Source organism: Castanea sativa, chromosome 3 (assembly GCF_040712315.1).
Source record: "Castanea sativa cultivar Marrone di Chiusa Pesio chromosome 3, ASM4071231v1".
Taxonomy (NCBI): Eukaryota; Viridiplantae; Streptophyta; class Magnoliopsida; order Fagales; family Fagaceae; genus Castanea; species Castanea sativa.
In genome coordinates this window covers 38227096-38243552 of record NC_134015.1, presented here as the reverse complement: position 1 = coordinate 38243552, position 16457 = coordinate 38227096, and the positions used below count along the sequence as shown (strand labels likewise).

General features: G+C 31.7%; 2 protein-coding genes across 2 annotated transcripts; both read right to left on the bottom strand.

Annotated features, from left to right (window-relative positions):
• Positions 1-204: 204 nt before the first annotated feature.
• LOC142626655 (leucine-rich repeat protein 1-like) lies at positions 205-3768 on the bottom strand. Its single transcript, XM_075800365.1, has 7 exons — positions 3388-3768; positions 3079-3211; positions 2240-2311; positions 1110-1253; positions 894-965; positions 734-805; positions 205-625 (listed from the first exon to the last, which is right to left on the bottom strand). The coding sequence occupies exons 1-7, from the start codon at positions 3464-3466 to the stop codon at positions 550-552; spliced, it is 648 nt and encodes a 215-aa protein (XP_075656480.1). The 5' UTR covers positions 3467-3768; the 3' UTR covers positions 205-549.
• Positions 3769-12913: 9145 nt separating this feature from the next.
• Positions 12914-15083, bottom strand: LOC142626656 (leucine-rich repeat protein 1-like). The gene is made up of 7 exons (XM_075800367.1): positions 14940-15083; positions 14540-14672; positions 14320-14391; positions 13905-14048; positions 13728-13808; positions 13177-13229; positions 12914-13093 (listed from the first exon to the last, which is right to left on the bottom strand). The coding sequence occupies exons 1-7, from the start codon at positions 15007-15009 to the stop codon at positions 13047-13049; spliced, it is 600 nt and encodes a 199-aa protein (XP_075656482.1). The 5' UTR covers positions 15010-15083; the 3' UTR covers positions 12914-13046.
• Positions 15084-16457: the final 1374 nt, after the last annotated feature.

Sequence of the window (16457 nt, the reverse complement as noted above, 5' to 3'; positions counted from 1 at the left end):
ATCACAAATTTAATATAACGTGATGGGATACATTACCTATTACCTTAGATCTAGTATATTATATTCTACAATTGAATTCAAACACTTAGTTGTTTTAAATTTAATTATTTTTTAAAAAGATAATACAATTCTTATCTTAATAGTCAATGTAGCTTAATATTTGAATTTAATTGGAGAATATAATGTAACGTAGCTTCCACAAACTGGGGAATCAAAAGTTCATACTTCATTGATTTCTATATATGTATATAAACGGTACAAGTACAACATGCTTCCACAGAACCAAACCACCTTGATAGCTCCAAGAGAGGAGCAGAACATACATAGATTTACATCATCAAAATGGAAAAATAGGTGGTCGAAAGTTGAAATTTTAAAGAAAACATGGAGATGGAAAATCTCTGCACTAAATATAAGTAGGCTTTTTCTTGGTGATTAGTAATTATGCTAAGTAATAATTATATCAGTTAAACATAAAACTCGTCCCATATAAAGAGAAATTAGACAGGTGGAATGGCAACACATTATCGCCTATTAATTGGTACATCATTAGCAGCTTCCTCCTACATCATATCTCACAAATCCCATCAGTTCTGGTCCTTCAAGTCTTGGATTATTCATGAAACTGCATCCAAATTAAAACCACAAATTAAATCTTGAAATAAAATAAAGAGAAATATAGCTCTTATTGTTCTCTTAATATTAGAATTAGACTGTGTAAGTGATCAATTACCTTTCCTCAGAGAACTTAGAAAAGGATCCAGAGGTTGGAAATGTTCCACACAAATCGTTGTTTGACACGTCACTGCAAGATTCACATGGACTTTTATTAGAGCCAAGAAAAACTAAAGGAAGAGAGTATATTTCAGGCATTTATTTTATAAATAGCTTACAAGATCTTGAGGCTTCCAAGTTTGGTGAGTTCCCTTGGTATTTTTCCAGTCAGGTTATTGCTATTCAATCGCCTGCATGGACATAACGTGAACCAGTCACAAAATAAGTTCATATTTACAGTTCACAGTAAAAAATGTTTAACTTTATATCAATTTTTTGGTCCCACAATAATGGGCCAACCATAATTTATGATCAGAGAGCAGTAAAATTCTTACAGGAATTTGAGATTAGAGAGCTTAGAGAGAGAGGCTGGGATGGACCCAGTTAGGATATTGTGGTAAAGATCCAAGCTAACGAGGCTTCTCAATCCTCCAAGTTCCTTTGGTATGGGACCCGTCAGGTTATTCATGTACAGTTCCCTGCATATATAGTGAACAAAATACCAACCAGCTCAATTTTTATTAAATGCAACACATTAATATGTAATCCAATTGGTGATGTTACATTGGCACTGACTGGCTGGTAGAGTAGGTGACAATATAAATATTCTTTCGTAGTTATAGTATCCAACAAACTTGCATATATAGCACATCTTTCAAGCAAATTATTTTGTTTGTATTTATTGGACCATTTAACATCCTCATTATGAATTTTAAAAAAAAAATGGCGAATTGTTATGTCCATTCACAGTGAATTCTAAGCAGTTATAAGTTATTACTGGTTCTAATTTAAATTAATCAGTTAAATTATTTTTTGCTCACCAATAGTAGACAATAATAATATGTCACCTAAGATTTGTTGTGAAAAAAAAAAAATGTTTGCATACTTTTTATTTGTATTTGTAAGTGTTGCCGAGGCAACCATTTGACTTGACTTTAATTATCACCGGCAAATTAAAAATTTTCAACTTATATATAATTGATAAAATTTAGGTATATTAATAAAGTGATATTCTTTAAGTTTCTCTCTTAAAATTAGAATTTTTTTTTTTGATTTCCCCTTGGGTGTTTGAGCTAGGTTACTCACACCTTGATTAATCCTTGCTCGCGATGGGAGCCTGCCGCAAGACACAAGGTGTTGCAGCGGTTGAGACTCGAATTGGAGAGCAAACTTAGTTGAACCCTAGAGCTTTACCTAGTGGTGGACAAGCCACTGAGCCACACTTGGTGGTTGAATTTTTTCTTATGGAACGGAACGGTATTTTTAGTTAAATAGTCACATAACTTAATCTTAAAAGAAATTTAAAAAATATTACCTAAAATACTGTGTTTAAATTTTTATCCATATATAATTAATTAATTATTTTTTTGAGGGCTAATTAATTAATTATAAACCTTTTGGATTGGTGAGAGTGATATAGATATAAATATTATTAAGAACTGGATAAAATTACAGTTGTACTTACAGATATTGAAGACGCTCGAGATTCCCCAGCTCGGGAACCAGACTGCCTGACAGCTTTGCATTACCTAGGTCACTGCACATATCATATACTCAATTAAACTCTACGGATAAAGATTCCATATAAATTTATGATTCAAAGTTAACCACCTAGGACCTCGGACCAAAACTAAAAAAAAAAAAAAAAATCATACCACCAAAGTAAATATGACTTGAATTCCCAATGAGTAATTATTTAAAAAATATATATATTAATAAAATTCATTCTTTATGTTGCACAATGGTGATGTAGGTGTCTTTCAAATTATTACTAAGTGTTTTTAATACAAAATTTAGGAAGAGTATGAAGGTATATCATCATACTGCAAGCTCTGAAAGAGTAAAGTACTAGTAAAAAATTGGCCTTTTTTAAAGCTCATAAGATAAGACTTGCAGATATGGTTCATCAAAAAAATAAAAAATAAGACTTGCATATATGGAAAATATGGTCAAAGTCAAGAGTTCAGGTTGTCCTTTGTCTTTTACTAACAAATCAGAGTTTTCACGGGTGAGAGCTATTAGCTTCGAGAGAAGGGAATCAATACATCCACATAAGGAGAAATAAATAAAATAAAATAAAATGATATTTTCCTTTTTGACTATTCATATTACTTTTACAAATACCATCATTTGAAATAAATACCAGCTTCTTTACAGCTAAATATAGTACTAGATATAAAATTAAGACATGTATTCAAAACTCAAAACAGCTGAACAACCAGTCGAAATAATTAAATAAACACAAGCTACAATCAACTAAACAAACTTTGAAAAAAAAAAGTAAAGGGAAAATAGATGATTTACAGTCGGGTAACTCGATTATCACTGTCGCAAGTAACGTGGAACCAAGTGCAGGGATCAACCAAAGTCGGATCCCAGCTCTCTAAAACACCATTTGGATCCTTCACAGATCTCCTCAACGCGTACAGAGCATCCCCTGTTGATTCAAAGCCATAAAAAGCATTAAGAACTTATATATAGCATAATAACCAATAAAAAGTAGGTTCAATATAAATAAATCATTTTGAACAATAACCAAGAAAAAGTAGCTAGCTAGGTTCAATATAAATAAATTATTATGAAAAATACCCAGATTGTAATTTCTTTTTGTACCTTCTAAGTTTGCATTTGCAGGTGCAAAAAGGGTTGATAAGAGAAGAAAAGCAGCAAGAAGATGAAACATTGCCCTCATCTTCAATAGCAAACCTTGAAAGCTAGCTGTGGCTAAAACTTGAGAGGAGCCTCAAAAGGGTCCTCAAGGGTTAAGATTCTTATGAATAACACAGAGACTAAAACTCTCAGGAGCCTTAAGGGACTTAAAGAGTCAAGATCCTTATGAATACAGTGTGTATGAGAGAGAGAGAGAGAGAGAGTTGCCTCTTTCTTCTTAGCAAGGAGGCAAGGAATCAAAACTTTGGTGGGAGATTTATAGAGCCCATAAAACTAAAAGGACTACTACTTGTGTTGTGTACCCAAACCAAAACAACGGTTCCAATACTTTTAAATATTATTGGTACGGGTGTGCCAAAGTTTTAATGAGGTGGGCAAAGTTGACTACATATTTTTTTTGTGCTGGGTATTGTCAATTTGCCTTCTTTTTTTTTTTGATAATAGCCATTGTTCTTATTATCTTATTATTTCGCTATATAACGTGCACGTCCATATCATTAACGGGATGGGAAACTCTATTGATTAGATTGATAGGGAAATTTTTTATATTTTTGGCTAAACGACAAAATTTAGGTACGCCTTAGTTTTGTTCATTAAAAATTTGATTAGTTAGGTGTACTTAGGCTCTTTTTATTTCAGAAATAATATTTTTTAAAAAACAAGTCATTTTTTAAGAAGTATTTTCTATAAAATTATCTCATTTTCTAATATTTGGTAGCAATTTTAAATAAGTTATAAGATAACCTCCTAACTTCTCTTATTTAACTTGTTGTGAGGTATATTTGTTTTCCAAAAAAATTTAATGGAAAACAATCTCTAAAAATAAGTCATACTTTTTATGTTGACCAAAAATAGTTTTCCTTTGACTCATCTTTTTTTATGTTATCAAACACTAAAAAACATGAAAAACTATCTTTACACAAAATTTTCCATCAAAACAAACGGAGCATAAGTGCAATAAAAACAATAATATTTTTTTTTAAGGAGCAATGTTATCTTTTTTTTAAAGATTCGATTAAGTAATTTATTAATTAATACAATTATATGATTTAATTTACTTGGAGAATTTAATATATAATGCCTAAGAAATTATATCTAAGTTTTATTCTTTGGCTAAAATTCAATTTAGTGTTTTTAACTTATACTTCAATTGTTTCTCAAAAAAAAAAAAAAAACTTATACTTCAATTATCAAATTAGTTCATAAGGTTTAATTTTTGTTTGGTCCATGTCAAAATGAGTTTGCATGGTCTTTCCATCAGAATTTGTTAGCAAATGAAATTATTTGAATTTATTATTATTATTTTAAATAAACTCATCAAAGAATATGATCTATTATATGATGCATTTTATGAATATTTTCAGTTTAATTTTTTTAAAGTTATAAACTACGTTATTTCTTAACAAATTTTGATGGAAGGACTAGATTGACTCAATTTTACAAAGTGAGGGACCAAATTGACAAATATTAAACATAGGTACTAATCTGACAATTGAAGTAAAGGTTAAGGGGCTAAATTGAATTTTAGTGTATAATTTTGTTCACAATCATTGTGTTAGCATTAGGGGGGGCAAAATTGGACATGACTCGCAAACCCGACATGACATGACATGACACAACACGAAATTAACAAGTTATGGGTTGAAGTTTAATAGATTTGTGTCATATTCGGGTTGACACGATTAACCTGTTTAATAATCGAGTTGAGTTAGTGTTCAACATATGGAACCTGTTTGACTTGTTTAATTAAATGACATTTTACCAATATACCCTTCAAACCCGAAGTATATAAATTTATTAGTTGTTGTGGTTTATTTTCTTTAACATATTGTGATTAATTATTTGTTATATTAAGGTATGCTTTCATTTTGAATGCTTATTTGTGATGTAGTTACTAGTTAGTTTTGAATTTTATATTAAAAGTATTTATTTGCTTGTTTTTTTATAATTTTTTTTTTATTTTGATAAAATCTGATAAACAGGTTAACACAATTGACCCATTTAATAAATGGGTTGTGTTAGAGTTGAGGAATTTTGACCTGTTTAATAAACATGTCGGGTTAGTGTTTACTCATATAATCGGATACTCATGAGTTGACACAACACAAACCCGACACGCGAATATGAATTGCTATCCCTAGTTAGCATGTTATGATAAATGTTAACCTTCTTGACTTATATTTGATCATTATGGTTTTATCTCATGAAATGCTGTAATTTTGATATTTTCCTACTTCTAAAATTAAAAAGAAAGATTAATTAATAAATTAAGTGTTATCTATGGACTTCAACGTAAATATCAATTTGGTCCTTAGACTTTTGATTTGAACAATTTTTTTTTAGTTGAAAAAATTGAACAATTAATCCCTTGTAAGAGTACAATTGCACCTGGACCCAAAGACAACTACGGGCTTAGGCCCAATGAGCCTTAAACAATGAAATTTGTAGAGTGTGGGCTTGAAACCTAGGTTAGAAGTACTGAGAACTTGATAACAGGCTAAAAGTTACAAACACTTGTAAATAATAAACGATAATTGCAAATAGGCCTCCTCGGACATAAGCCGAGGACTACTTCTGTATTATTTCTCTTTCTTTCTTAAAAGTTACAATTCTTAATTTCTTTTTTAGTTCCAGACCGCCCATTTTCTTTGGCGTTCATCCCCCTTAAATACTTCTTTTCTTGATACTTTTATCCACGTGTTGCTCCAACCCCCTCCCTCCTAGATATTTCTTTTCTTAGTGCCTTTGAATAGTGACAAGAAGTTTCAGTTCTACTGTTCAGGGGTCACTTCCCTATTAATGCGGCCAGGGAGGTAGGTGCAAAGTCTTTAATGTGGAGGTGACAGCCTTTGCTTTTGGTATTTTTCTAACACCGGTACCTCGAAGGTTCAGGGTTTCCCCCCTTTAACCAACAGTCTTTCCGGAATATTCCCTTGACCTTTATAGTGAAGTTTGGAGTTCTCCTGGGTCTATCCGAGGAGAAACTTACCCTTGGATGTGTCCTCGGACCCTCGGCGTATGGACCGATTCGTAGTACTAACAAATTCTTAGCTTAAGAGCAGGTCGACCCTCTTTGCTATAGCCCAAAGGCCCAAAGGCCCATATGCCCACTTGGGTCCTTTTACTCCCCACACCCCTCTTCTTGGTGCATATATATATAGCATAATATTGGTACATTTTTGTTGTTGATACTTTGAGGAGGATAAAAGGAGGTGATTTGAACCTTAGATATCTTGAAAAAACTAAAATTTGAATCAAAATATGGAGATAGTAGGTGACGTGGTTTTTTACATGTTTTGGTTTTAAAAGGAAAATAATATTTATATTTTAGAACTGTATTGCACACAGTTATTGAAAAATTGAATGACGAAATTGAAAAATATCTAAACAATAGGAACGAATGTGAAAAAGAACTAAACTAATTAAATGGTATGATTTGTAATTAAGTTAAGAAAATATTGCATTGCACGTCCGTATTACATTATGTATTTACTTTTTTTTTAATGTAATTCAATAGTTGGGAGAGTAAGAATTTAAATTCTAAGTATCTCCTATCAAAACATCAAAAAATACGAATAAGTCGAACTCCAAAACTCTAGACGACTACTATTTATTTGCTAACCATACTATTCTAATTTCTAAGTATGAATCGACAGCTGAGCAATGTATGCAATATAACAAAATATTTATAAACCTTCTACTTTTTTTAGGATTCAGATCTTCTAGAGTTCCTAGGGTACTCTACCAAGTAGAGTTCATTAAATCCTAACCACTCTTTAATGATTTAATGGTCTAGATTTTGCCATGTCAGCATTTCATTAACAATCATCTTAATTGTTTTGTTTACTATATTATTTTATTATTTTAAGAATATTATTAATGAAATGCTAACATGGCAGAATCTAATCCATTAAATCATTAAAGAGTGGTTAGGATTTAATGAACTCTACTTGGTAGAGTTCCTAGGAACTCTAGAAGATCTGAATCCCTTTTTTTAATGTGAACATGTGAATTGTGTGCAATAAATAGCGCTGGATGCATTGATTGCCGTTTCATATATATATATATATATTTTGAGGATTTTACTAGCGTTTGCCCTTAGGGCACACAATAGTATACCATTTTTGAAAAAGTTTTATTGAGAATTGAAAAATTTTATAACTTTTTCAATTCTCCATAAAATGTTTCAAAAAATAGACGGCTTAATGTGTGCCATAACTCTATTATTATATATATATATATATATATATATATATATATAGCAAATAAAGATATTTCAGCCACCATTTCATATTAAAAAGAAGATAAATAATATGTTCATAATATTTTCACAATATTTTTACAATAAATCTTAAGTGACAGGTTGTTATTATTAGGACAAAAAAGTAATTTTAGTGTTAAATTCAAATTTGAACCAATAACAACTAATCACTTATAATTTGTTATAAAAATAATTGTAGATATAACATTTTTCCTTCACAGGTGATTAGACAACACAACAAAGTCATGTTAGGTGGGACAAAAATTTCTGCTAGCATAAAGAACTACAGTTAATGGCATGTGAAAAATAGGTAAAGATATCGTCCTACCTTGTTTATTTTCTTTATTTTTTAAAAACTAATCCTAACTCCTATGGCGAAATTTTATGAAATACTTCCAAGACATGCCCCTTTTTATGTTTTTATTTAATTGGTGAGAAAATGTTGATAAAAAATCTTTTTTGATGAACATGTTGATATCTTATGGACTAACATTTTATAATTTACACTCTAACTGAATTTTTTTTTCCTTACATGATATTATTCTAATTCAATAGGCTTAAGGACACAAATTTCCGTAACTATTAATGTATTTGGTGCATAATGAAATTGGTATGAGGTGTGGTCCCATATAAAAATGATTGTAATTAATCCATTCACACTTACTAGAAGACAAGATGTGAAAATGCATGGTTGTAAAAAAGAAAAAAAAAAAAAGTATCACTTACGTTGGTCATTTTAATATGTTCTTTCAGGGAGCAGATTGTTTAGTAGTAAGTCTAGAAAAAAAAAAATTCCTTTCTAAAATGAAATCCCACCCTCTTTGGCCATTTGTGCTTTTTTTTTTTCCTAAAAAAAAAAAAAAAATTTAAAAATTGCAGACAATGTAAGTAATTAAGGGTTGCGTGCATGCCAGCATTGAAAAGGGAATTTGGGTGGGAGAATCCAGACATATCCTTTGAATTCTTTTTTTTTGGTCCAAAAATCTTTTGAACCTTGTCGGAGCCAAAACTGATAGATCAGAATAATTGAGAACCAGGCATCTGCAAACTGACACTTGCCCACTTTGACGCATTTCAATGTTTTTCATTCCAATATTTATTTATTTATTAATAAAGCATATAGAAATAAATAAATAAATAAATTAGAGTCTAGACAAATCATAAAGTTGCACGGGCATTTGCGAATAATGTAGCTTGGATATTTGTGGTGGTCGGGCAGACATATACTATAGTTTATTCATTTATTATCTCCCAATATAATTTTGTTCCTGTTCTGGCCGTTGATTTTAATATTTAGTTGATACACAGATTCGGTATTGAGAGGCCCAATTTTAAAGGGGCAAAATTCGAGTATCAATACAATTACTCAACCAATTTGTATGGAGGGAATAGCTTGGAATTGGTCCAAAAAAAACTATTCCCATGCCAACCAGTATGCTAATGGTAGTCATTACCGGGCTAGCTGATCCACAACCATAATCTAATCTAATCTAATCTAAAGTGGGCTGCAAATTACAATTAAGATGGATAAAACAGACTTTATACGCCACTTTTGGAAGCCAAGAAAAATTTTATTCCGTTGGATCACCATTAGTTTCAAATCAATATTTAAGAGTCTTATCAAGATAATACGATCAAGTCTATCTCTAAATTTGTTAAAAGCCTGTAACTTAATTGAGATATTTCTGCGTGCAAAGTGCTTGAAATTTATATAGAAAATAGTTCGAGCGGCTGAGTTAGCAATATTATTATAACTATTTTTTTTAAAAATCTTTCTTGAAATCAAAATCATTAAGCTACAAAATAGGCGATAGGAATTAGAGAGGAATTCAAATGTTTGTAATTTGATCTCATCATGTATAAGTCTAAAAATGTGTTATAGATATTTGATTGCTCTACTCTTGGTGAGAGTGAGAACATTTTCATTCATCCTAAATTTGTGCTAACATTTTGACAAATACCTTCTACATCGAAGTAGATATTAAAATGACAATGACAAATAAGTCTATAGACATAACATTTTTTTACAATTACTGATATAATCTATAATCTTTGTGGAAGGATAAAGCTCAGCCTATACCAAACTTAGGCTGAGGACCACCAATCCCAAGCTCATCCACAAGTAGGAGGCCCAAGTTGGATTACACATAAGCCATTGCATTCTCTATGGCATCTGAATAGACCTTATATGTCCCCTAAGGAAGCGAAGTAATGTATTGGGAAAGTTCGCCAACTGAGCATGAGATTCGGCATTAGGCTCAAGTTACTAGGAAATCATTTCAGTAGTAGAACAATGGATCACACTTCTTAGTACAAGATTCGACACGTTGGAATAGTAGTCAAGACCTAAAGGACCAGATAGGTACTGTGGGTGAAGGAACTCATATGTTAGTAGAAAATTCTCTCATCCTTACAGGTCTACTAATAGAAGAGGATAAAGAAGAAGGAAGGGCCAGTAAAGGTGGTTAGAACATTTTGAAAGGAGAGAAACACGAGAAAAAGAGAGAAAAACATCAACTAATATTTGGGGAAGGTGACCTAGCTCCGGATGCCGAAGGGGTATTTTGGCTATCTGAAATCCTCCTTGGGTAGTTGGATCTTTAGCAACAGACTACCTCACAACCATTTATTACCATCGACTTCTAGCCAAGCTTCTTTTGGAACCTTTTATTGTGGGCTATATCTTTTAATAACAAACAAATTAATTGGAGTCCAGGTCCAACGAACCCAAAATTATTGTGGACTGCATCACCGCATTTTTTATTTTTTTCAATGAAATGTTTCTAAAAACATTTATAAAACTAATTTCCTTTCTACAGGGAAAAGTTAAAACCATTAACTTTTCCCTATTTTTGAAATAATGCGCTGAGCGCAATATTGCACTACAGAAACAGTGAAATCCAAAGTGGAGAAGAAGGAAATTTCCAAATTAACTGCGCAATAAATGGACATATTGGTAGTGTAGGCTGTGTAGCTAATGATGGATAAGGACCATTAGCAATAGAAAGTAGAGCGGAAATTGCTTTGCTGGCATGTGAAATGAGAGACTCGTCTTTTAACGAACGGTTTTATTGTTTTTGTTGGGGGTCCTTATCTTAGATTTGACTTCATCATTCTAAGGCGAAGGCAAAGGCAAAGGCAAAGGCTTAGGTTTACTTGGACCTGGTGCATGTGCATGTTTGTAGTGGGAGAGTGGGACACTTACGCAGAGCACCTTTGTAATCTTATATTATGATTAACTTCATCTCCTTAAAAGAAGTGACTTGACTAAGCCAAAAGCACTTGACACTGCCTCCTTCTCATTTGTCATTTCCTTTCAATTAATGTATCATTAAATTGGGAAAAAAGGGTGGAAGAAACACTCTAAAAAGGCCTTCTTCTTCTTCTACTTGTTCAAAGATAAAAAAAGCTTTCTATACGGATCATTGAGTGTATAATAACAACCTCACGAATTTCTCCGAGGTCCCATCCCCACAGTAAAAAACTTAAAAAGGGAGTTTGGTTGACCATTAATGACCACTTTGTAAAAACATTTACTCTGTCAACACATAGACCGTGAGAATCAATCCGACCAAATCTTTGATTTTCAACAGGTATAGGCGCATCACAATCTTTTTAACCAGAGAAAAGTTAACGGTTGTTTAGATTTTTTTTTTTTGGGTTTGTTTTTCAGAAACAATACACTTACAAGAAAGTGAGAAATGAGTTTTAAGTCTAACTTCTAACACAAAAGTATACCGCAAACTTTACTCTTCACTAACAAATTTATGGCAATTTTTCTATAAAAGTAATATCTAAACTTTTTTAAAAACCATTAACAAGTGCATTAAGGACATTTTTTTTTTTTTTGAGAGTGACTAAAGACATTTCTTAACCAAATTCTTTTAATAATTGTTGAGATTGTAGGTTAGTAATAGTATTACATAGAAGTGATGTTAATAGTAATTATATACGATGATGATGATGATGATGATGATGATGATGATGATGATGATGATGATGATGATGATGTTATTTTAATCATAATTTGTTATATCATTAATTGCGAAAAAAGGAAGAAAATTAATGTATTCCTAGCACCATTCATCAAACTTATCTGGGTTCAACAATATTTTATTCTCAAGCACTTAATTTTGGACAAGGAAACTTCTTTTCCAATTCGATTCCATATAGGGTCATAATTTCATATATTCTTTCTGATCAAAGAGTCCTCCAAACCTTCCACTTATAAAAAGAAAAAAAAGAAAAAGAAAAAATCAAAGAGACAGCATATTTTATCCAAAAGGAGTTTTGAGTGGCAAGGTGCTAGTGGGCTCAAGATCACCATGATAAGATTGGAAAAAGGAAGAACAAGAGTCAAAAGATCTTTTTGTTTGAATAATGCAAACTGGCCAATATGTTAACAATAAAGGCCAACAATTTCCCACTACTTTTCCCTCCACAGTGAGATTCAATTTGTTTTCAAAGCTACACCTAAAGTAACTTTGCTAGTTTGCTAGTTGTCTGGGGCCCTTATATTCACTTTGAAAAATATTATTCCTATATCCATGGACATTCAAAAACAATGGAATCACACCATTATGTGGATCAGATAAGGGAATCAAAGGTTTTGCCATGATTTCGCCCTTCAACTATTATAAAGCTCTCCGGAGAGGTAACCGACATTCAGTCCATAAGTTTTGGGCTTAGCCTAATATTACACCTTTCATAAGTTAATACGAAAAGTGAGCCCATGTAAACGATATGAACTTTCTACATTAACCAATCACGGCCCAAAAACACTAAATAAGAATTTACCAATGTTGGCCTTGCAAAAATTAGGGGGAGGGAAGGTATTTTATTAGAGATAAAAAAAAAAAAACGATTATGTTATGGACATAATAATTTAGGGCCAAAAAAGAAAAGAAGTATATAACTTTATATAGATTTATTGAAAAAAATAGGATTCAGATCCTCTAGAGTTCCTAGGGTACTCTACCAAGTAGAGTTCATTAAATCCTAATCACTCTTTAATGATTTAATGGTCTAAATTCTGCCATGTCAGCATTTCATTAACAATCATCTTAATTGTTTTGTTTACAACATTATTTTATTATTTTAAGAATATTATTAATGAAATGCTGACATGGCAGAATCTAAACCATTAAATCATTAAAGAGTGGTTAGGATTTAATGAACTCTACTTGGTAGAGTTCCTAGGAACTCTAGAGGATTTGAATCCAAAAAAATAATTGACTTCAATGCAAATCAGAAACGTAGAGGCTTATTGCCATGATTTATTGGGCTACAGAAATTCCAAATTTATCTAAAAGTCGCACGGTATTGTAATCCAAATCCTCATTTACTTTTGAGCCCTTGGATCTTGTATTATTTTAGTAACTGCAAATCCTACAACCCACGAATTGGATATAGGATTAGAATGTGAATTAAAAAGAAAAGGTGATAAGCAAATGAAAAATTATTGTATGTACCGGTTGTATTTGTATGGTGGACAGTCCCTACCAGCTGATTGTCGGATACATTCCTGATAAAAACATAGTATTCCAATTACTATTAGAAAAAGGAGGACCAAGGTACACAATTAATCAAAAACTTTCATCTAGCATTCATTCAAAAAATAGACAAAAGAAAGAAAGTTCTCAAGTGAAAATTCATTTGACTTAAGAGTAAAATAATATCAAAGTATCTACAATGTATTTGTTAGGTTATTTGCCGGGGTGATATAGGATAAATGACAAAGTTTTCCTCCAATCCAGTTTGGAGAAATCTCATCTAATCCATTATGTAAAGGCTCATAAAACAACTTATGTCTATTATTTAAACAAGTCATATAACTTATTAAATAAGTCATGTAATTTAAAGTACTTGTAGATAATTTTATCAATTATAACAATGGCTTCGAGAAATTTTTTTCGAAACAGGTTTAGAGTTAAAAGTGAAAATAGATGTAAATAATTAGAATGGAAATATCAAATTCAAGCTAACAAAAAAATTGGAATAATGAAAGAATGAGTTAACTCACAAAATATGCAGATTCCCATAACGAACAAGTTGAAAGACCTCTAATGGTATTGTGCCACTAAACTCGTTACTTTGCAATCTCCTGCGAACAAAACAAAATCATAGTTTAAGACAAAATCACCCCCTGCTCTTTTATCTAAGCAGTTGAAACTTTAAAGGAAATTGGATAAGTACTTACAAAAACCTTAAGGATACCAAGTTTCCAAGAGATGTTGGGATCTCCCCAGAAAGTTGATTCTGATAGAGGTCCAAGCTAATCAGGTTCGTTAGGTTACCAATTTCACTTGGAACGACTCCGGTAAGGTTATTGCCAAATAACTCCCTAACAGTAAATTAGCATGATTATAACCAAGATATTAAGTCAGGTAGGGATCTGCATATCATCATCTATAATTTATTTGGTTTTAGTTTTAACCCACATGGTTCAACTTAAGTATCAATTTGGAACCAGCCCAATAGAATTATAGATCGAACTGTAAGACTACAAGAAAAAGTATAAAGTTAATTTTCTTTTATTTTTCACTTTTCGTGAAAATATTCTCCAATAAAGCTTCCTTGATAATCAAACACAATGGAAGTGAATATGAACTTACAAATATTGAAGATTAGCTAATCTTTCAAGCTGAGGAACCAGTTGTCCCGAAAGTCCAGCATTGCTAAGGTCCCTGTGATTGTTAAACATCTAATCCAATTTAGTAAATAAATTACCGAGCGACAAAATATCATAAAAGTAAGACAGAGGATTTGTATTCTGCGAGTAGGCTACTGGATGAAATTAATAAACAGAAGACGGGAAAAGAGAAGAATGCTTACACCCTTATGACGCTATTATTGTTATTGCAAGTAACGTGAAACCAAGTGCATGGATTGACTAATGTTGGATCCCAGCTCTGGAGGACGTTGTGAGGATCTGCCAAATTGGTTTTCAACGCATTAAGAGCATCCCCTGTTGATGAAGCAAATTAACTTTCTACTTTCTATAAAAGCAAAAATGATTTTATTTCACAGTTATATCATATGGCACAAAATACCAACCTCTATAATAGGGCCTCAAGGTTAATTATTTATTTTTTATTATTAAACAACATGATTTTCCTGATATTGCTTCATAAAAATTTCCCATTTCGAAAATTGGAGAGTCAACACAATTTGCAGGAAATCTGAAACAAAAGTTTAAATAATGAATAAGAATTCATGAACTGAATTTCTATACCTTCCGAGTTGCAATCTACAGATGCAATAGCAACAGCAAATACGAAACAAACCAAAAATCGAGTAACCATCACGTAGGAGTTATACCTAAGCAACGTTATAGAAATTATCTCGAATAGCTTTTCTGTTCACTTATGTAAACAAGCTTGTGCTTGATCAATGGAGCACATAATGCAGTGATGTGATTAAGATTTAATTTAATTTTTTTTAAAGAAGGATTAATATCTATTCAAGTCAATGTACAAACTTGCCAGCCAGGTTTGACAATGATGAATAATTTTTTAAAGAAGAATTTATTAATAGGTAAGTCCATATATACGCCATAGGTAAGTCCAATTTTTTTTTTTGTTCCTGGTTTGAATAAAAAGAACACGTCATTTTCAGTTCCAAACTAGTACTTTGGAGCACAGAATATGCTGCAGGATTTTGAGGCAGTTTACCAGCCCATTGATTTAAGGAGGCTTTTGGTTCCGTAGTGTTACATTACATTGTGATGTAATGTCATATTTTTAGATTCATGAAATATCATTAAATAAGATTCTTTAGCGTTCGGTACAGTAGTGAGTAAAGTTTTATAGTATTAAATAGTAATGGAAAGATTGAGTGATTAATATAAGGTAAAAATGCAAAACTTACTCTCAAACTTTCATATTTTTTTCATTTCAGTTCTCCAATTTTCAGTTTTATCAATTCAGTTCTTTAATTTTCAATTTTTGTCAATTCAGGACTCCATTACAACTCAGTTATTACTGTTGTTAGAACCACTAAAACAGCGCCGTTTTGTATGTGTTTTTATTTTGTATTTTTTTAAAATTTGGAATTAAAAGAAATAAGAAAATCTGGAAAAAAAGAAGAAGAAAACATTAAGGGGAACGACGTTCCCCTTCCCCTGAATCCAAGCAAAACAAAGGACCCAAATGTTTTGGGTCCATATAATTTAATCCATATAACATCAATTCAAAGCAAGAATCCTGTTTAACTATCTAGGTATTGTATACAAAGGAAAAAAAAAAAAAACCTACAACAAGCAATAGAATAAAATAGAACTCGTTCACGCTTTTCATCAAATAGATGGTGTGCAATATTTTTAGTTTAACCATGAAAAAAATTCTGTAAACAAAAAGAAACAGACCCAAAAGACAATAGTCAATACCATGCTCTGGTTTGGCTACTGAGAAGAAGAGACAAAAACTTCAATGGAGTCCATTACTTGCCTTAGTTGATTACGTGGAGGCTGATTTGGGTCCTTCGTTTTGTTTTGTTTTGATTCAGGGGAGTTCCCCTTAATGTTTTTTTTTTTTTTTTTTTTTTTTCTTCTAGATTTTTTTTTTCTTTTAATTCCGAATAAAAAAAAAATGCAAAACGACGTTGTTTTAGTGGTTCTAACTATGAAGCACGGGTGCGTTTCCAGATTCGGGTGCGGGTGCGGGACTCGGTAATTTTTAAAAAAATAGGGTGCGGGTGCGGCGGGGTGCGGCGATTAAAAAATTATTAAAAATATATTTTATATATTACTAAG